A 22,213-nucleotide genomic window follows, 5' to 3' on the forward strand; every position below is an offset into this window, starting at 1 on the left:
GGACCCCAAAGGATAGCAAAATCCAGGAATGCTCAAGTCCCTTATATAATATGGCATAGTATTTGCATATAACCTATGACATCCTTCCATACACTTTAAATCATCTCTAGATTACTTGTAATATCCAATACAATGTGAATGCTATATAAGTAGTTGTTACACTATATTGCTTTTTAATTATTTGTATTGTTATATTGTTTTTTGTTTTTTTCAAGTATTTTCATGGGTTGAATCCAAGGATGTGGACGTTACATATATGGAGGGCTACTGTAATCAAAGAATTGTGTCCAAAAGTTATTCGGATTAGTTTTCTTTTTTCCCCTTTCATTGTGTCTAGTATTCATTTGAAACACATTTAGGTTCATTTGTTTCTGTTGGTCTTTTAGTTTCCATTCCCCTATCTTTGTTCAACTGATTTTGTTTTAAATATATAAAATGCTAACATGATTCCAAAAGTCAAAATTAAAGAAATACTCTGAGCATAGTATTGGAAATTTTGAGTAATTTTTTCTTTTACTCATATTTAGAATTCTCTTTTAACTATTACTAGATATACCTTCCTTCAATAGGATTTGATGAGATCGCCATTGAACATACCTCCTCCTTGTTCCATTCAATTTTGGCTGTCCCCATATACTTATTTTGTTGTTAAGATAGAGTCTCGCGGCCGGGCGCGGTGGCTCAAGCCTGTAATCCCAGCACTTTGGGAGGCCGAGACGGGCGGATCACGAGGTCAGGAGATCCAGACCATCCTGGCTAACACGGTGAAACCCCGCCTCTACTAAAAAATACAAAAAACTAGCCGGGCGAGGTGGCGGGCGCCTGTAGTCCCAGCTACTCGGGAGGCGGAGGCAGGAGAATGGCGTGAACCTGGGAGGCAGAGCTTGCAGTGAGCTGAGATCCAGCCACTGCACTCCAGCCTGGGTGACAGAGCGAGACTCCGTCTCAAAAAAAAAAAAAAAAAAAAGATAGAGTCTCGCTCTATCATCCAGCCTAGAGCGGTATGATCTTGGCTCACTATAACCTCTGCCTCCTGGACTTAAGCAATCCTCTAACTTCAGCCTCCCTAGTAGTTGGGACCACAGGCACAGGCCACCACATCCGGTAATCTTAAAATTGTTGTAGAGATGGGGTCTCCCTATATTTCCCAGGCTGGTCTCAAACTTCTGGGCTCAAGCAATCCTCTCGCCTCGGCCTCGTAATGTGCTGGGATTACAGGTGTGAGCCACTGTGCCCAGCCCCCATATCCTTTTGTTTTTTCTTTCTTTTTTATTTATTATACTTTCAGTTCTATGGTATGTGTGCACAATGTGCAGGTTTGCGACATATTAGAATGTCGATCGTTAAACAGTCAGGAAACCACAGGTGCTGGAGAGGATGTGGAGAAATAGGAACACTTTTACACTGTTGGTGGGAGTGTAAACTAGTTCAACCATTGTGGAAGACAGTGTGGCGATTCCTCAAGGATCTAGAACTAGAGATACCATTTGACCCAGCCATGCCATTACTGGGTATATACCCAAAGGATTATAAATCATGCTGCCCCCATATACTTTAAAAAAATTATTAATGTTTTTATTGAGTTTTATTTTTTCAATATTTATTTATTTTAGACACAGGAGGTACCTGTGCAGGTTTTTCACCTAGGTATACTCTACCTAGATAATGAGCATAGTACCCAATAGGTAGTTTTTCAACCCATACCCTCTCACATCCTCCCCACTCTAGTAGTTCACAGTGTCTACTGTTACCATGTTTATGTCCACGTGTGCTCAATGTTTAGTTCCCACTTGTAAGTGAGAACATGTGACATTCGGTCTTCTGTTCCTGTGTTAATTTCACTTAGAATTATGGCCCTCGGCTGCAACCATGTTGCTGCAGAGGACAAGATTTCATTCTTTTTTATGGCTACGTAGTATTCCATGGTGTATATATACCATCTTTTTTTAATCCATTCCACCATTGATGGGCACCTGGGTTGTTTCCGTGTCTTTGCTACTGTGAATAGTGTGGGGACAAACATACAAATGCATATGTCTTTTTGGTAGAGTGATTTATTTTCGTTTGGTTACATACCCAGTAAGGGGATTGCTGAGTCAAATGGCAGCTCTGTTTTAAGTTCTTTGCCAAATATCCAAGCTGCTTTCCACTGTGGCTGAACTAACTTACATTCCCAGCAATAGTGTATAAGCATTCCCTTTTCTCTGCAGTCTCACCAGCATCTGTTGTTTTTTGACTTTTTTTTTTTTTTGGAGACTGAGTCTTGCTCTGTCGCTGAGGCTAGAGTGCAGTGGCACAATCTCGGCTCACTGCAACCTCCACCTCCTAGGTTCAAGCGATTCTCCTGCCTCAGCCTCCTGAGTAGCTGGGATTACAGGTGTGCACCACCATGCCTGGCTAATTTTTGTGTTTTTAGTAGAGGTGGGGTTTCAACATGTTAGTCAGGCTGGTCTCGAACTCCTGACCTCGTGATCTGCCCGCCTTGGCCTCCCAAAGTGCTGGGATTACAGACATGAGCCACCGCTCCTGGCCTTGACTTTTTAATAATAGTCATTGTGACTGGTAGGAGATGGTATCTCAATGGGGTTTTGATTTGCATTTCTCTGATTATTAGTAATAATAAGTACTTTTTCATGTTTTCTTGGCTGCTTGTATGTCTTCTTCTGAGAAGTGTCTGCTCATATACTTTGCCCACTTTTTAATGGGGTTTGTTCACTTTTGTTTGTTGATTTACATTCCCTGCAGATTCTGGATATTAGAATATGCATATTTTGCATATTGTCATATGCATAACTTGTGAATATTTTCTCCATATCCTTAGGTTATCTGTTTACTCTGTTGGTAGTTTCTTTTGCTGTGCAGAATCTCTTTAGTTTAATTATGTTCCACTTTCAATTTTTGTTTTTGTTGTAATTGCTTTTGGGGACTGCCAAAAATCCTTTGCCAAGGCTGACATTTAGAAGGGTATTTCCTAGGTTTTCTTTTAAGATTTTTATAGTTTGAGGTCTTACATTTAAATATTTCATCATTTTGAGTTAATTTTTGTACCCATATACTTTTATTTCTTCATCAGAACTTCAAAAATATCCAATATTCAGGACAAATCCAGGAAAGGAGCAACTGAATCATAGCTGAGTTTCCACTGAGAGAAAATGTGCCAGAGCTGTGACTTCTCCATGAGGATATGGTTTGCTGTTAGATGCTCGCTCTGTTAATTTGGCAGATGTTATCACATGTGGGGTATTTGAAAGGACATATACTTTGAGGTGACACGATTGTCAAGTGGGATAAAGACACCTCCCAACAAAGCCTCATAGGATGAAATGTACATACCTCACACTTAGCACAGTACCTGGCATACAGTAGGCAGGCGGTGGTGTTAATCCCCCTTTCCTTCTTTGGTCAGGGTATGAGTAGTACTGGTTATGATGGAATTTGGCAATAAAACTACCCATTGGGAGTGACACCCATAAGAACCAGCAGCACTGGTGGAAGCAGTCCATCTACAGGGTGGCTGCACTCTCTGAATTGGCTTGTAAAGATGTTGATGAAGTAATCTGGGAAGAGCCCAGGTGTGTTCAAGGTGTGGGGCAGCTTCCAAGAAAAAGACTGTACCTAATTAAAGCTTAGCCTTCTGCTTATCATCCTGCCTTCAATTCAGGATTCAGGGTGTATGCCCGGCACTGGAGTCCAGCTAACCACCTGTATTGTTACCAGGTGTTCTGAAGTGACGATGCAATCTGTTTGTGGGCTATAAAAGGACAATCAGAGAGGAAGAACTTGTCAGCATTTGTCCAACCCAGCTGGAGAGACACTAGGAGAGGCATCGGTCTCCAGTACAAATTAACAAACGGGCTTCTGGCTTATACATCAGTTGCGTATGCATAGGGTCAGTGTACTCACCCCCAGCCCTGAGCAACTCTGGCTCCTCAGGAACCCTGAAGGTGTGACTGGCAAAGCTGAGGCCCTGGCTCAGGGGCTGCTTCCCTGAAAGGACTGCACCTACAGCATCCTTGACATCTTTTCATAAACAAGCACAACTGTGAGTATGAGATATGGCTTGAAGATCCTACCTGCCCCTTCTTATCTTTTAGAATTTCTTCAGTGAGGTACTAAGGGCAAACTGCATGCCAGGCACTTAGTGTATAAAATCCGCCCTGGTTTTCACGTCCATCCTGTGGATTAGCTGTAGCCTCAGAGAATGTGAGAAACCCATCCTCGGACACTGATGAGTGGCAGAGCTGGGATTTGAACCCCTGTGCTCTTAGCCATACCGCCATAGGGATTCGTGGAGGAAATCCCCCTTTTGATGCTATAAGGCAGATTTGTCCTCAGAATATTTTTGATTCTGAAAATTTTTTTGATTTTTGATTCCAAACATTTTGATATTTTTCCATACATTGTCTAAATATGGTTGATAAAAGTAAGAGAGAGAGGGAGATTCTAAACATAGGATACTTCAGGAAGGAGTCAAGGACAAACTGCCAAAAGGTAGCCCTGAGGCTAGCAGGTGGATTGGGAGCAGCAAATACTATCCTAATGATAGAAGAGACAGCTGCAAAAGTTGCAAGGACATAGAAAGTAAATGATGTGATTTATAGTTTTCGCCTTTACAGCTCCTGCAGGAAAAGTAACGCTCTGTTAGATACGCTCCCTGCCTTGTGCCTCAGGCATACTCTGTTCTTCCTTCAAGCCCCAGAGTGAATGTTACCCCCTCTAGGAAGCCTGTCTGGACTTCCCCAGCAGCACTAGTTTCTCCCCCTGGTGCATTCCTAGCATCCACACCTTGAGGGCAAGAACCATACCTCCTTCTCTGAAGCCATGTAGGTTGGATGCAAACCCTGGCTGTAAGACCTCAGGCAGGCAATGTAACCTTTCCCTTCCTCAGTCTCCTTATCTGTACAATGGGAATAATAGTGCCTCGGTTGGTCATGGGCTTACATGAGAGAAGGAACACAGAGTGTTTAGCACAGGGCTGTGCACACACTGAAGCATATCAGTGTCATATGTAGTGCTGGGCCTTGGCGGTTGATGGAGTAGATGTTCATTCAGTGTTTGTGGAAGGAAGAAAAGATAAAGGGAGGAAAGGGAAGAGAGAGAGAAACACACCAACTAGCTGCAGAGACCATCATGAACCAGGCAGCACCCACCTTGTATTTTGGAGCCATGGCTGCTGTCCAGTTTTGCTAAGTACACACCCCGTCTCCTTATGCCAAGACTTGGTACCTAGATTTCTAATTCTCTGGATGCCTAATCATGTGTGCTGTGTGTCTTCCAGCTCTGCAGCCAACAATGTCTCACCTGTCTGATCTCTCCTTGTTCTCAAATCAATAATCCTAAGTCACCACCCTGGATCACACCTGTGTCAGGACGTGGGCAGGCCAGGAAGCCCCCTCCTTCTCCCTCCTCACTCAAGGAAAATCAGCCTTGTTTCTCCCAACCTGGTTCACCTGGAGATGCATCCATTCAAGTGTAACCAGAAAAAGGCCACTGACAGAGTCACATAAGAATCTGCACTGTGGGAGACAAAGTGAGGACCACAGGGTACAGTCACAGCACTGACAGCTGTCCTCAGACATTGTCTCTGGACGTCCTGTGCACCAGGACTGTGCTAAGCACCTTTGCATACTTCCCCTGTGATAAGTTTGTTTTGCAACCTCAGAAGATGGAGACTCCTTTTTACACGGGAGGAGCCTGAGGCTCCCAAGAGCTAGACCTGGGCTGTCTGATAAGGTACCCACATGTAACTCTTGAGCATCTTAAATGTGGTTAGTCCAAATTGGGGTATGCCATATTGTGAAACAAAGAATGTAAACTGTGCCTTTCATAATTTTTATGTTAGTCACATATTGAAATTATAATATTTTGGATTGATAGGTTAAGCAAAATATTGTTAAAATTAATATCATCTGTTTCTTTTTACTTTTGAATGCAGATACCAGAAATTTTAAAATTAAATATGTAACTTGCATTGTATTTCTGTTAGACAGCACTGGATTCAACAAAGCCTAGATTGATCTATCTCCACAGCCTTGTTCTTCACTCCTGTGCTGAAACTAAACTCTGATGCTGGTACTAAAGTTGTTCCCATATATGATGGGAACCAAACACAAGTGTACCTGGGTTGGGCTTCTAGGGAAAGAGGAACTCCATTGTCTTTCTACAGGCGGGTGCAACTGTGCATGTATACATATGCTGGGAGTGCCATTGTTGTAGGAATAAGGAAACAAAATGCTGTGTGGCACACCCAGTGTCACAGGCCCTCTGACCGTGCAGTGGAAGAGGTGGAATTTAAACCCAAGACTGCCTGACGCCAAAGGCTGGACTCTTCCCCTGCTTCCTCTCCCGGAGTTCCCACACTCCACAGCCTAGGAGGAGGCTGACTCAGGTTGTTTGAGACTGGGTTGAAACCCAGGTGCATACGTGGTGGTGCACAAGTTCCATGTTAATGGATCTTTTTATCCATTTGAGTCCTGCCTTTTATTTTAGTTGCACTCGTGGCCTTCACCTATATAAGTCTAATATATTCCTCAGGCCCCAGACCATTCTCCTCCTCTTTGTTCTGTGTCCTCAGGTCCCACATCCTTCTGTACATAGCTCAAGTTCAATTAATGTTTTTCTCCTCACTGGCTGAAGCTAAACCTTTGTTGTGCCCCAGAATCTGAATGTCTGGTTTCTCTACCCATTTTCCTAGTATTGTTCCCATCTGAAAACAATGCCTACGGCCCACATCCATGGAGCTGGGATCTTTAGATTTGGGTTTTTCAATCAATCCTCAAAAACTACTTGCCTCCAGAAATTAATTAAGACTGTGCCTCAGTTAGTTCTGTGTAGTTATAGCAGAATATCACAGACCAGGGAATTTATAATGAACAGAAATTGCTTTGGCTCAACGTTTTGGGGGCTGGGAAGTCTGAGATCGAGGGGCTGTACCTGATGAGAGCCTTCAGGCTGCATCATAACATGGTGGAAGGCATCACACAGGTGAGAGGAAGAGAGAAGGGGACCAAACACATCCTTTTATCAGGAACTCACTTCCAAGATAATGGCTCCACCCTCATGAACAAATCACTTCTTAAGGGCCCCAACTCTCAACACTGTTACACTGGGGGTAAAGTTTCCACCATGTGAACTTTGGGGACATATTCAGACTGTAACAGACTGTATCTAATTATTCTTACAAGTTTTATTAATCCTCAATTCCCCTCAGAATCTTATCTCAGTTCCTGGCGTTTGTGGAGTTGCTCAGTAAGTGCTTGTTGAGTTATAAGTAACTATCAGGATGACACAATAGCCACCACTGTGTACCAGCAAGCACACAGAGGGATGTAGCAGTTCCTAAACTTATTCGAACACAGAATCCTTGGACAGGGACAGGAAGAGGGAAAAAGGGCTAGCAGTCAGGAGAGAGTTGGGGGGTGGTTACTCACCTCATGGACTAGGGCTTTATAGAATACCTTCCACGATAACCTCATCTAGAGGCTCCTTTCCCATTTTGTCTCTTTTCTCTCACGACAAACTACTGCTGATATGTGTTTTTTGTTGAAATAGAAAGTTTTTAAAAGATAATTGTCTTTTGTATGGTCCCAATAAGTAGAACCTCTCTGAACCACAAATAGAAGCTAAAAAAAAAAAAAAAAAAAGGTAACAGTCCTAACCAATGTGTTGCCACCCACCCGCCCTTCAGTATCTTTCTTTTAGCAAGAGTATGGGGTTTTAGTCTCTTAATGAGTTTGCTTCCATACATATGCATAAAAGGAAGAATAGGCTTGAAATATGATGTGAGAACTTTCGATATCTCTGTGACTTTTTCCTCTTAAGTAAAATCATTGTTTAAAGATAACCTAAACGATGATTAGTGGAACATTTTCCACTCAGATGACCAAAGTGCTTAACGAATCTCAACTGTGCTTCTGGCAGATGACTGAAGGGTTCCACCACCTTCCTGATCTAACAAGGGCTTTGCACACAGACTGTCAGCCAGGAAGTCTGAATTCACCAAGCACCACTGGGGCCTGAGAAAACTATTAGAGTGGCCAAGGAGATCTCCACAGCAAAGGTGCTAGGGGACAGGGGAGAATGCGACAGTCCTCCATATTCCTATTCAGGAGGGGATCTGCAAATCAGAATATAATCATAATAGCCTTGAACAAAAGTTATGATTTCTCGGGAAACAGTTAGGAAACTTAAATTTGTTTGTATGCACAGGTTGATATGAGGTTGCTCAAGGGTCTAAGGTTAGAATCATTGGCAAATTCTATCCAAAGTACTTTCTTAGGAAAATCCAAGTCCAGAATTCAAGGTCAACTTGTTTAGCCTTTCCAGTTATAAAAAGAACTGCTCATGTCTGCCTTAAAGAGCCTCACAAGCCGGCCAGTCCCTACGGCTCCACAAACTGACCCATCCTGAGCCTTGCTCTCCACAGAATGGGTCTGCTCCTTCCCCTGGCACTCTGCACCCTCGTCCTGTGCTGCGGAGCAAGGTCTCCGCCCCAGCCGGTCCTCAACCCCTGGGCTCTGCTCTCCCGAGGCTGCAATGACTCAGATGTGCTAGCAGTTGCAGACTTTGCCCTGCGGGACATTAACAAAGACAGAAAGGACGGCTATGTGCTGAGTCTCAACCGAGTGAACGATGCCCAGGAACACAGACAGGCAAGTAATGACAGTCCCCACTAGGGCAGGGATGTGGGCAAGCTGGAGAGACTGGCCAGGGTGAGGGAACCCAGAGACACATGTTGGCAGGTGTTTTCCGTATTGGAAGCCCTGCCAACAACACTCTGTTCTCCTCTGCCAGGGTCAGCGACAATGCACTTATTGTTAGTAAAAACACGTGTAACAGTGATCCTACTCTGACACTTGTGTCGGATTCAGCGGTTTACAGGGTATCTCCACAAACATCCTCTGGCTTTCCCATAAAGCAGGGTTTTTTTGTGTGTGGTCTTTCTGGGTTTCTGCTTCCTGTGAAATGTGTTGTATTTCTCTACCCCTTCCCACAGGATGGCCTGGGATCTCTGTTCTATCTCACACTGGATGTGCTAGAGACTGACTGCCATGTGCTCAGTAAGAAGGCATGGCGAGACTGTGGAATGACGTCATTTTATCAATCAGTGAGTGCTTGTTTTTATAAACCGTTAAGGGCCCTATGGAAAGCAAGTAAGTGCCCTCTTTCTACAGGGTAAAGGGTGCTCAATGTCTGCCATCTTTTAAATGGCCCACTTTATAATCTCCTGACAGGTGCCCATGAGCTTATTCTAATGCTCTAGACGGAACAAAGTATAACTCATGAGAGGGGTTTCTGAGAAGTCCCACTGGGGTCATGTAGAACAGAATGGAAAAGTTGCTCCCAAGTTTTTTATTTTTTATTTTTATTTTTTTACCTCCAAGACCTTCCGTTAGGCTCTGAACCAGTGTTTAAATTGTGAGAAAAAGACCTGAGGTGTGAATATTCTGGACTTGGGGTTAATGTAGACTGCAGAAGTGATGGAGGTAGAGCTTTGTCTATTTGTTTTATTTTCCTTTGTTTTAATAAACACCAATGGCAGGTTTGAGGGGAGGAAAATGGATGATATGCAGTATGAAAGCTCTCAAGGGTGCTGTGTAAGAATTTCCTGAAACCACAGAACATAAAGGGCCTCAGAATTAATCTTTTGAAGATGATCATAGAAGAGACTTGAAAATAGATAATCCATTTCATTTGATTCTTAATTATCCTGGGAAGATTTTCATTAATTGACATAAAACTTTACAACATGAATGCAGGATAGTGATATAAATGTTTAGAAGCAAATTATTTGATCAAGATATTTTTCCTAATCATGTAACCAATTGGTCAAACTGCACCCACCTTGATTTTGAAAAGTGAATATCCTGTTGTGAATTATACTTGTTATGGTGACACTAGCTACTAAAACACACACACAAAAAGTGTATACTGACTCTAACATGATAGAAGTCCATTTCTCATGCATGGAAAGTTGAAAGTAGAAGTTCCTGATTAGATGGGGGCTTTGCTCCAGGGGTAATTTGAGATCCAAGTTTATTCCACACTGTGGCTCTAGACTCTGCCAGCCTCAGCTCATGACTCTCATGGTTACCTGCTCATCTGTATCAAGCTGTGCACAGAGAAAGAGCGTAGAGGACAGTGAGAACATGGGAGATCCTTATGAGCCAGATCTGGAAATAGTTACACCTCATTTCTGCTCACCTTTCTGTGGTTAGAACTCAATTATACGCAGTCACACCTGTTGGGGAGGATGGGAAACATATTCTAGCTGTGTCCTAGGAAAAGGTTAAACAGTTTGATCATCAACTGCAGTTCCTCCCAGCCAAAACCACAGAATTTGTTCTTAAGTTTCTAATTACTTTAAAAGAAAATGTCTGACTTTAATTTTGGAGGTATTTTTAAAACTCATAATTGCATTCGCTATATCATAAAATGTATTTGTTGGTTTCAGGTTTATGGTCAATGCAAAGCAATATTTTATATCAACAAACCAAGTAGAGTTATCTATTTAGCTGCTTATAACTGTACTCTTCGCCCAGGTAAGCAATCACTATGATTTTGTTAGTTTTAACAAAGGATGGAAAAGAGTACTTAACCAGGTCTTTGCCAAGAGTGTGTAGGGTATCTCTCATTCTTATTTGCTGTTTATTCTTAATGCCAATTTCTTAATATTTCCAGTACTTACCTCCTTACTGAAGTTCATCCTATATTGCTCCTCTTCCCACAATAAATCTTACTCAATTACCTCTACATTTATATGCTGCATCAGATCTTAAATTTTCAGTCTGACATGAATGGTATAATTTCTATGACTGTTTCTCAGGCTTCCTTTCTTACTATCTCTGCCATTATTTCCCAGACTACACCACCTCTACACTCCATTCTACTGGATGCCACACTGTTTTCTGAACATGCACTGCACTTTCCAGTCTCTGCGTCTTGCTTGTGCCTCTCCCTCTGCTAAGCATGCCCTCCCCGATGACCTCTGACCTTGAAACACACCCATTCTTTAAGGACCACCACCACTCCTTCCACAGTGTTCTCTATTCTAGAAAGGAATGGTGCTTTTGTAATCTGCATTCATATACAACTTTGTCTAAACTACTCAGGGAACATACAATGCACAGCCTTGATTTGGGGGTCGCATATCTTATATCATGTAGAATAGTTTCTCCTTTCTTCCTCTGGTTGCACCCTTCCTCAGTTCCCACGAAGTAGAAGGTGTCAGTAATGTTGTTAAGTAAATAATTGGACTAGAAATGAAGCTGAAACTTAATGACACTTGAAATATGCACGTGCATTCATTTGGGACCTTCCTTTTTTCAAGGGAAAGTCTTTGGAAAGAGAGCATCCACAGTGCGGGAAAACAGAATTTGGTCCCCTGTCGAACAACTACATGTGTGTGGCTCCCCTCGTGGATCCCATGCAAGTGTAGATTCTGATTCCATAGGTCTGGATCAGGGCCTGAGATCCTGCATCTCTAATAAGCTCCAGGAGATAAGAATGCTGCTGGTTGCTTTGAATAACAAGGCAAGCGAGTAAACATTTTGTTAGGCACAGTTTAAGTTTCCTGGTTGTGAAGGCAAGATTCACCTAAAATAAATTAGAACAGAAAATAGTAAACAGTCTCAGGACTTGAATGGAAGTCATAGGCATCAGAGCTACGGGAGATCAGGAAGTGACAGGTGGTGATGATGCAGGAGTGACAAGCTGTGGATGTAAGTCCCCCATTATCTCCACCAGTCCCCAGGTGCATGCAGATACATACAGAATTACTAAAAACAATGTGTTTGCTCTGCAGAAGCAGCTTCAAGATAAATTCTGTATCCTGACGTTCACACTAGGCTTGCTGCCCTCAGCTCCTCCCAAACAGAAATTTGGCTGTGCTTGGGGTGATCATTCTATCCAGTCACACAATGACTTGACCAATTTTGTTTTCGGGCTCACTTGCATTTTTCTTCTTAAAAACAAAATTATTTATTTTTATTTTTTATTGATAAATAATAGTTGTACATATTTATAGCATATATAGTGATATTTCCATATATATACTGTATTGTGATCAGATTAGGTTATTAGTATATCCATCATCTCAAACCTTTATCACTTCCTTGTGTTGGGAATATTCAATATCCTGCTTCTAGCTATTTAAAATTTTATCTTGTTGTTAACTGTAGTCATCCTACAGTGGTCTAGAACACTTGAATTTATCCCCCTATCTAGCTGTAATTTTGTATCCTTTGACAGATCTCACTTGCATTTCTAACCAAACAGGGTGCGCTTCCACCTTCTACTATGTCTTTCACTTATCCATACATTCTACAAGCATTTACTAAGCACTTCCTATGTATCAGATATGATGCTCAATGTTAGGAACTGAAAGGTAAATAAGATATGGTAGTAATGAAATCCCAACCTCTGAAGACACTCGGTCTACTTTACAGAGTCAATAATGAGAAAAGATATTGAACTAGTTGGAGGAAAAGGTCCTATTTTAACATATTACGTGTCTTTGAACAAAATTCTCAGGGTAAATGTGTGTGAGATGAAAACTTTGCTTTGGTCTCTTTTTTTTTTTTTGAGACGGAGTCTCGCTCTGTCGCCCAAACTGGAGTGCAGTGGCCGGATCTCAGCTCACTGCAAGCTCTGCCTTTCGGGTTCACGCCATTCTCCTGCCTCAGCCTCACGCGTAGCTGAGACTACAGGCGCCTGCCACCTCGCCCGGCTAGTTTTTTTGTATTTTTTAGTAGAGACGGGGTTTCACCAGGTTAGCCAGGATGGTCTGGATCTCCTGACCTCGTGATCCGCCCGTCTCGGCCTCCCAAAGTGCTGGGATTACAGGCTTGAGCCACCGCGCCCGGCCTGGTCTCTTTTTTAATTGTGAAAGTAATACACGGTCATTACAGAAAACACTGCTGACAGCTAACTTCTATTCCAGAAAATGTCTTCCTCGCCCCATCCTTACCTCTTTACAGTCATATGATTTATTGAAAATTAATAATATTTTCAAACTTATGTTATTGGCATCAACAGTTTCAAAACGAAAGATTCACAGGACATGCCCTGACTGCCCAGCACCCATATCCACTGACCTTTCCGGTGACCAAGTGCTGGAGGCTGCCACTGAGTCTCTTGCAAAATACAACAATGAGAGCACATCCAAGCAGTATTCTCTCTTCAAAGTCACCAGGGCTTCTAGCCAGGTAAGGCTAAACTGCTCAAGCCAATTACACAGTGTGTCTCATAACTGTTGCTGTAGGTTCCTAAGCTGGGAGGAGAATGTCAAGGCCCTCATTTTGATTAGAACCAAAATATCTTTCTCTACTTTCCCCACTTTGAGAGACCTGATGTCCATTCTATCATGCTTCAGTTTCTAAGTGATTCCATGGCATTTCTACAAGAGTCGGGTGGCTTGATTTTGCTTCCCTAACCTTAAGGCAAGAAGAGAAATGAACTCCTAGTCTCCTTGGGGGATTGTCCATAGGTTTACCACTTACTGCTGTATTCTCAAATGTGACTGATCATGGACCATTTTACAACATCACTTTTACTCTGTTTTAAGGCCTAGAGTGGGTGTTGAATTTTATGGATTAGGGAAAATGAAGACTCATTTGTATTTAAATTATGTTGATTTCTTTCCTTTTTTCTCTCTCTCTCCCTCTCTGTCTATTTCTTTCTTTTTCCTTTTTGAGACAGAGATACTCTGTCACCTAGGGTGAACTCAAACAGTCCTTGTACCTCAATCTCTCAAATAGCTGAGACTCCAGGTGCATACCACCACACCTGGCTAATTTTGTATTTTTTGTAGAGATTGGGTATCACTATGTTGCACAGGCTGGTCTTGAACTCCTGGACTCAAAACAATCCACCCGCCTTGGTCTCCCAAAGTGCCAGGATTACAGACATGAACCACTGTACCTGGCCTGATATTTTTTCATAAGCAGAAAAATCTAAAAGATAATTCTACATAAGGAAAAATAAATCAAAAGAAGGTGTTTAGGGCCCATTCAAATCTTAAAAAAGGGAAGAAAGGTGTGAGATTACATTTTCTTAATAACTAAATCATGGTACATGGTTTGATCAGTGTGGGGATTTGCAGAACAACAGATATATGCCTTGACAATGCCTCTGGTGACATGTTGTTTCTGTAGATATAATGCTGTCAAACCTGACTCTTCTCCCCAGGCAGAAATGTTTGATTTTTACATCTCAGCTCTTGTTTCATAACAGTGGGTGTTTGGCCCTTCTTACTTTGTGGAATACTTAATTAAAGAATCACCATGTACCAAATCCCAGATCAGCAGCTGTTCACTTCAGTCCTCCGACTCTGTGGTGAGTTTTCCTGAATGTCTTCATAATTTGAGTGTTCACAGATCATCTCTAAGTGTTTGTGGAGCATAAATTACATATGAGGTGTCATAAGGCATGAGATGCTTTTCTTCCCCTCAAGGAGCAAGTTAGACTAGTTAGAGATTAGACAGATCCAGAATGCATTCAATTGTAAGTGCAATTTTCATCAGCAGTTGCAAAAGTGATTATATAGAGCTGTAAAACACAGACATCTCAGTGATGGGTAATGGCCCTGCTTTGGTCTAACGCAATCCAGTTACGTTTGTAATACAGCATGGTGTTCCATTTCTTGGACCACTCTTTAAGAAGGACAAAGTCAAATAGGACTTCATTCAAAGAGGCATCCAAAAAGGAAAGTATGCCTTGAAGCCATCTGAAACACAACTGGTGGGAATTTAACCTGGCACAATGTGTTGGAGTGCAACTGGGCAAAATGCACCAACAATACTTTTCCTCTCATTTACTTACAGTAACAGCTTTATTAAGAAATAATTCATACATTGTAAAATTCATCCATTTAAGGTGTACAGTTCAGCAGTTTTTAGTATGTTCACAAGGTTGTGCCACCATCACCACTTTCTTATTTTAGATATTTTCATCAGCCTAAAAAGAAATCTCATGTCCACTAACAGTCATTTCCCATTGCCACCTTACCAAGCCCCTGGAAACCACTTACCTACCTTCTGTTTCTATGGCTTTGCCTATTCTGGATATTTCATGTAAATGGAATCCTACAGCATATGGTCTTTTGTTTCCGGCTTCTTTCATTTAGCATAGTGTTCTAAAGCTTCTCCATCTATAAATAGATGTAGTTTTACCTCTTCCTTAGTAAATAATATTTTATTGCATGGATATTGTTTATTGTTTATCCATCTATCAGTTGATAGACATTTGAGTTGTTTCCTGCTATGAACAAGTGTACAAGTTTTTATATACACATATGTTTCCATTTCTCTTGAGTATATACCTCAGAGTGGAGTTTTTGTTATATGAAAAACAACAACAACAAAAACCCTCCATGTTTAACCCTTTCACTGCTATACTGTTTTCCACTGTGACTGCGTCAGTTTTGCAATCCCATCAGCAATGTTTGAGGGTTTCAATTTCTCTACATCTTTGCCAACACCTATTATGATCTTTCTTTTGGTTATAGCCATCCTACTGGGCATGCATTGGTATCTCATCATGATTTTTATTTGCATTTTCCTAATAACTAATGATGTTGAGCATCTTTTATTGTGTTTATTATCTATTAGTATGTTTTCTTTGGGAAAATGTCTATACCAATCATTTGCCCACTTAAAATCCAGTTGCTTGTCTTTTCATTGTTGAATAATAAGAGTCTTTACATATTCTGGATACAATGTCCTTATCAGATACATATTTTTAAGTATTTTCTCTCATTCTCTGGGTTGTCTATTCACTTTCTTGACAATGTTCTTTGAAATAGAGAAGTTTTAAATTTTGATGAAGTTCTATTTTTATATATTTTTTCTTATTTTGAATGTGCTTTTAATGTCATATCTAAGAAATCATTGCCTAATCCATAATCACGAAGATTTCCATGTGTAAAAATGCAAGGGATCCAGAATGCCAAAATAATCTTGAACAACAACAACAACAAAAATAGGAAGACATACCTCCCAAACTCAAAACCTACTACAAAGCTACAGTATTTAAGAAAATGTCTTGATGGTATGAGAATGATATGTAGATCAATGGAATAAAATTGAAAATAAAGAAATAAGCCCCTATATGTAGGCCTATGACACATTTTGAGTTTTTGTACATGTGTGAGACAGGGAGTTCAACTTCATTCTTTTACATATGAACATCCAATTTTTCCAGCACTATTTGTTAAAAAGCTATTCTTTCCCCCATGTCATTGTCTTGGCATACTTCTTGAAGATCAATTGACCATAAATGTAAGGGTTTATTTCTTTAATCTCAATTTTATTCCATTGATCTACACTTCTAAGCTTATACCGGTATAACACTGTCTTGAATACTGTATAGCTTTGTAGTACATTTTGAGATTGGAACATTTAAGTCCTCCTATTTGTGCTTCTTGTTCAAGATTGCTTTGGGTATCCTGAATGCCTTGAATTTTTGCGCTGATTTTAGGACCAGTTTGCCAATTTCTATTTTTAAAAAGGCATTTGGAAATTTGATACATTTGATTGTATTGAATCTGTACATCCACATCAAAAGTATTGTCATCTTAACAACATTAAGTTTTCAAATCCATGAATATGCGGTATCTTTCCATTTGTTTAGAACTCATTTAATTTCTTTTGACAAAGTTTTGTAGTTTTCAGTGTACAAACTTTTCTTTTATTTTGGTCAATTTACTCTCTGAATATTTTGTTCTCTTTGATGCTAATGTAATGAAACTGTCTTCTTAATTTCATTTTTGGATTGTTCATTGAAAGTGTGTAGAAAGACAATTGATTTTTTATATTGATCTTATATGCTGTAACCTTGATGAAATCATTTATTAGTTCTAATAGTTTGCTACTGGATTTCTTAGGATTTTCTATATGATCATGTCACCTGGAAAGAGATAGCTTTTTACTTCTCCCTTTTAAATCTGGATGCCACATGTATTCCCAGCCTCTAGGGCTCACATGTTCAGCACACTCATAAACTCCCTTCGTGATCCACTCTAGTGTCAGCACCAGGTAGGCCTGTGAACTTTGGTAGCTCAGCAAATCCTAGCTAGGGTGGGAGTGGCCAGGTCTCCTTGGTGCAAGTACCTGTAATTTCTCCAGAAGGTTCTCTGAGAGCCCCTCCTCTTTGTGACTTGGTGATGAAAAGAAGGAAAAGGCTGAAGCACCATTCCCCAGACACTTCATACTTTAATGGATTTTCCCACTTTAAGGAATTTCTAGTCTTTTTTTCATATGCTCTGGAGCTGAGTGACAGAATAATACTTAGGCAATCTGCTTAGACACTTTTTTCTTTTTGTGGATTTAAGGATACAAGTACAGTTTTCTTACATGAATATATTGCATAGAGGTGAAGTCTGGGCTTTTAGTGTATCCATCACTCAAATAGTGTACATTGTATTCAGGGTGGGGTTTTTTTGTTTTTTGTTTTCTGTGTGTTTTTTGAGACCAAATCTTGCTCTGTCACCCAGGCTGGAGTGCAGAGGCACAATCTCAGCTTACTGTAAACCTCCACCTCCTGGGTTCAAGCGATTCTCCTGCCTCAGCCTCCCAAGTAGCTGGGACTACAGGCACCTGCCACCTCGCCTGGCTAATTTTTGTATTTTTAGTAGACACAGGGTTTCACCATGTTGACCAGGCTGGTCTCCAACTCCTGACTTTAAGTGATCCGTCTGCCTCAGCCTCCCAAAGTACTGGGATTACAGGCGTGAGCCACTGTGCCCAGCTCAGGATGGTATTTCATCCCTCACCACCCTCCTACCTTTTGGAGTCTTCAGTGTCTGTTACTCCACTTTGTGTTCATGTATACCCTTTCTTTAGCTTCCACTTTTAAGTGAGAACATGTGGGTTTTGGCTTTTTGTTTCTGAGTCATTTCACTTAGGATAATGGCCTCCAGTTCCAGCCATGTTGATGCAAGGGACATGATATCATTCTTTTTTATAACTGAGCAGTATTCCATGGTGTGTGCGTGCACACACACACATCACATTTTAATCTAATCATCCATTGATGGACACAACATTGGCTTCACATATTTGCTATTATGAATAGTGCTGTGATAAATATACAAGTGCAGTTGTCTTTTTCTTATAGTGGTTTCTTTTTTGGTGAGGGTCGGGGGATAGATAACCAGTAGTGGGATTGCTGGATCAAATGGTAGTTCTATTTTTAGTTTATTTTTAGACAAATTTAGTAAATTTTATGCGGATATATTTAAGAGCTCTTCTTTAGAAATTGAAGCAACATTTTATTGTAATATTCTATTTATGCCTGAAAATATACACACTGTTTGATTCTAAAACTCCTCTTCTAGGAATTTATCCTAAGGAAGTAACTAGGAATACATGAAAAGATGTAGCTTCAATGTTTAAATAACAGAAAAATTAGATTCAATCTAGCTGTCCAACAAAAGAGAGCTTGTTAAACATCACAGAGGAATACTAGGTAGCCATTATTTTAAAAGCCCTAGAAGACCATTCAATGCCATAAAAGGGTTTTTACAATATATTGTTAAGTGACAAAATAGAGTTATAAAGTAATAAATATAATATGACTCTATTTTGTAGAAGAAAAATGTATATGCATAGGAAAAAAGATTGAAAGAAAAGAAATCAAATCACTGCAGGTAACAAGTATCTTTCAGACAATTTAGAGGTCTTTATTTTCTTTTATCTATATTCTAACTATTACATTTGTAATAAGGAAACAAAGCTACTTTACTTTTAAGTAAAGAGAAATTTAAGGAGCTGAGAGTGGTTTTGTCTGAGAAGAGAAATCTCAGGTGGAACATACTTAAAGGGCTGCTACATAAAAGATGAAAACACGTTTTCTAGCTGACCCAAGGGTAGAACTAAAGCCAAGAGGTAGAATCTGTATAGACATAACTTTCCACTCAACACAAAGAATTTTTTTAGTAAACAGAGTTTCATTCCTCAAGAAATACTGAGTTTCTCATTATTTGAAGCAATTTAGCCTAATTTGGATGATTTCTTGGTAGGGGTGATCTAGAAAGAATTGACTCAGAGTCTACCCATTACATAGTAGAAGCATAAAAATGTTGATTGGCTGTGTATCTACACAAGCAGAAAGCTAGTTGATTTCCATCTATGATCACTGGTAATACTCACATGACATTGTATTTTCTCTGTCATTTAGCCTGCTGGTCTTTGCAAAGGTTCTCTGACCCGAGGACACTGGGAAAAGTTTGTCTCTGTGACTTGTGACTTCTTTGAATCACAGGTATTTTTCAATCTAATTGCCTGTCTTTCTGTGAAGAAGAGCAGATTATCAATAGTTACCTACCACTAACTTACCCCTCTTCCTTTGATTTTCCCAACCACCTTGCTCACCACTTTCCGCAGGCTACCCTGAGGCCACACCCACAGGATAGCTAGTCAAAGACCTGTTAAGCCTTGTTTTAGTCACAATATGGTCCTGCAGAATAAGCCAGACAAATTCAGAAACAGAGAACTACTGGCTTGGATGTGATTCAAGCCTCTGAGACATTAAATTAAGTGTCCCAAAGAAACCTTACCTCCAGCCACAGGGAGAAGTTATTTCCAAGAAAATGTTCAATCCCTTTCCAGAAGTGTTTATTGCACACTTATTATAAGGTAGCCTGGTATATTTGAGAGGTAGTTTATATTTGAGGTGTATTTGTGCCTGGTATATTTAAGGCCATTGAAATGGGACACTTGGGATCCAGTTTTGCTCTGGTACCTGTGAGCTGTATAACAAGCACATACTTACCTATTTGAGTTTTGGTTGCCTCATTTATAAAATGGGATTGCAACACTGCATCATTCCGATTCTTGTGAGAAGCAAATGAAAGGACCTGAATGAAGGGTGCTATACAAGTCCTGGTGCAGAATAAACAATCAAGGAAAGGCACCTGCTGCTGCCACTACTGGGAACAGAAAGATAGCTTGCTGGAGACTTCGAGTGAGTCATTGAACCGCTCTGGGCCATTATTCAGCTCTAAAATTGTGAGACTCACAGTCTCACAGTCAAGTTTCTACAGGTCTTGGTTCCCCAGCCCTTATCTGTTTTGTTTTTTAACCCTTTCACCAGGAGGCCCATCCCTCTACCCAGTCTCCCTTTAAAATGTTTCAACAGAAGGGCACAGATCAGCTTAGGCTGGTACTAGGCATGGGAGGACTTTCCCTGTGGAACTCTGCATTTAAAAATGTTCTCGTTCCAGGCTCCAGCCGCTGGAAGTGAAAACTCTGCTGTTAACCAGAAACCTATAAACCTTTCCAAGGTGGAAGAATCCCAGCAGAAAAACACACCCCCCACAGACTCCCCCTCCAAAGCTGGGCCAAGAGGATCTGTCCAATATCTTCCTGACTTGGTTGATAAAAATTCCCAGGAAAAGGACCCTCAGGAGGCCTTTCCTGTGCATCTGGATCTAACTACGAATCCCCAGGGAGAAACCCTGGATCTTTCCTTCCTCTTCCTGGAGCCAATGGAGAAGAAGGTGGTTGTCCTGCCTTTCCCCAGAGAAAAAGCACACACTGCTGAGTGCCCAGGGCCAGCCCAGGATGCCAGCCCTCTTGTCCTTCCGCCGTGAGAATCACACAGAATCTTCTGTAGGGGTATGGTGCACCCATGAAATGGGAGGCGCTGGGGACAATGGACAGAGACAGAGCGTGCACATGTAGAGAGTGGCTAATGAAGGACACCTTTTTGACTCTTCTTCGCCTCAGCATGAGGACTGGGATTGGAAATAATGAGACTGAACCCTCTGCTTGGGCTGCACTCTACCCTGTACACTGCCTTGTACCCTGGGCTGCATCCCTTCCTAAACTGAGCAGTCTGATGCCACGGAGAGATGCCTCTCTTATGTCTTCAACCACTCACTTATAAAGATACTTATCCTTTCAGCAGTATATATGTGCTCAAATCTCAGCATGAAGCATTGCGTGAGTAGAGACACTTCCCTAACACCAGGAGGCATGAGAAACTAATGCCCAGCACAGTTTCAGTCCCTAAATTCCCTTTAATTCCAGGACAGGTATTAGCTGCATAGGGCCCATACCATTTCCAAACCTCTACCTCTTTTCATCTGTCTGGAAGTCTCCAGGTCTCAACAGTGGGGTAATTCACTTACAGCCAGCGGCACATGGAAGAGAAGTGCACATGTGGCCTGTGCTAGACACTGTGGGAGCAGCAGACCGTGACAGTTCTTATCACTGTTACAATTTCTCTAGGACAGATAGAGGAGGGTCCATCATAGCATTCAATTATAGTCTACGTTTTCCATCTTTCAAACACTGCAGGACCAATTTCCCCTCATTCAGTAATACATATGCGCACATGCACACATGCACACCAGATAAGACCTTGGACATTTTGACAGAGAATTTGCAGATGCAGCTATTGTCCTTTATCCTGGCGGCTATTAGAAGAGGCACACAGGTCTCGGCGTAATTAGCATAAGAGAAGTAGACAATATTCACACTCTGCTCCTCTTATCTACTTCTCGTAAGAAGGAAGTGATTATGTGAGGGTATCATATGGGGTCTTATACCCTGTTGGTCAGGGTCTGAAAGAAGAACTGTACTCAGGTGACTCAACTAAAAAGACTTCAGTTGGCCCAGCATGTTGGCCCACGCCTGTAATCCCAGCACTTTGGGAGGCTGAGGCAGGCAGATCACTGGAGGTCAGGAGTTCGAGACCAGCCTGGCCAACATGGTGAAACTCTGTCTCTGCTAAAAATACAAAAATTATCCAGGCATGGTGGTACACGTCTGTAATCCCAGCTACTTGGGAGGCTGAGGCAGGAGAATCACTTGAACCTGGGAGGTGGAGGTTGCAGTGAGCTGAGATCATGCCAGTGTACACCGCCAGCCTGGGTAACAGATCTAGACTCCGTTTCAAAAAAAGAAAAAGACTTCAGTGAAGGGACCTTTAGTGAAGGCTTGTGGCTCAGGTGAAGGGGAGGTCAAGGGATGCTGAGGCACCCGGACAACAGCGTCAGCAGGGAGTCTTCACCACCTGAGGCTGAGCAGGAGCAGGAGTGGCTGGCTTCTCTGCTCTGTTGGAACTATCCTGTGGAGAAGCCACCTGCAGGAGCCGCCCTGGTGGAGGGCTGCAGCCCCTGCAGAACCCAGTGCTGAAGCGGGAAGGAGCAGGGAATAAGCACCCTCCCCTCTCCCTACTTTCCTGCTTCCTTCAAGTCTCCTCCTCCCAG

General features: G+C 41.5%; 1 protein-coding gene across 3 annotated transcripts; it reads left to right on the top strand.

Moving 5' to 3' along the window:
- The first annotated feature begins 3,147 nt into the window (after positions 1-3,147).
- On the top strand, positions 3,148-20,966 carry FETUB (fetuin B). 3 transcript variants are annotated; one of them, XM_033211976.1, is made up of 10 exons: positions 3,148-3,325; positions 3,718-4,042; positions 7,921-8,059; positions 8,426-8,651; positions 8,996-9,106; positions 10,454-10,541; positions 13,036-13,205; positions 14,233-14,334; positions 19,177-19,260; positions 20,222-20,966. In XM_033211976.1, the coding sequence occupies exons 4-10, from the start codon at positions 8,427-8,429 to the stop codon at positions 20,588-20,590; spliced, it is 1,149 nt and encodes a 382-aa protein (XP_033067867.1). In that variant the 5' UTR covers positions 3,148-3,325; positions 3,718-4,042; positions 7,921-8,059; position 8,426; the 3' UTR covers positions 20,591-20,966. The 3 variants fall into 3 exon arrangements, with proteins under 3 accessions (XP_033067867.1, XP_033067868.1, XP_033067869.1); XM_033211977.1 differs by lacking the exon at positions 7,921-8,059; XM_033211978.1 differs by lacking the exons at positions 3,148-3,325; positions 7,921-8,059; positions 8,426-8,651.
- Positions 20,967-22,213: the final 1,247 nt, after the last annotated feature.

The sequence above is a fragment of the Trachypithecus francoisi genome, unplaced genomic scaffold (genome assembly GCF_009764315.1).
Source record: "Trachypithecus francoisi isolate TF-2019V2 unplaced genomic scaffold, Tfra_2.0 Lachesis_group0, whole genome shotgun sequence".
In the NCBI taxonomy this organism is placed as follows: domain Eukaryota; kingdom Metazoa; phylum Chordata; class Mammalia; order Primates; family Cercopithecidae; genus Trachypithecus; species Trachypithecus francoisi.

Coding starts and splice junctions, on each gene's coding strand:
- FETUB (XM_033211976.1), top strand. CDS start 8,427: ATGGGTCTGCTCCTTCCCCTGGCACTCTGCACCCTCGTCCTGTGCTGC. Junction 10,542..13,035: donor TAACTGTACTCTTCGCCCAG/GTAAGCAATCAC, acceptor TGGCATCAACAG/TTTCAAAACGAAAGATTCAC. Junction 19,261..20,221: donor GTGACTTCTTTGAATCACAG/GTATTTTTCAAT, acceptor TTCTCGTTCCAG/GCTCCAGCCGCTGGAAGTGA.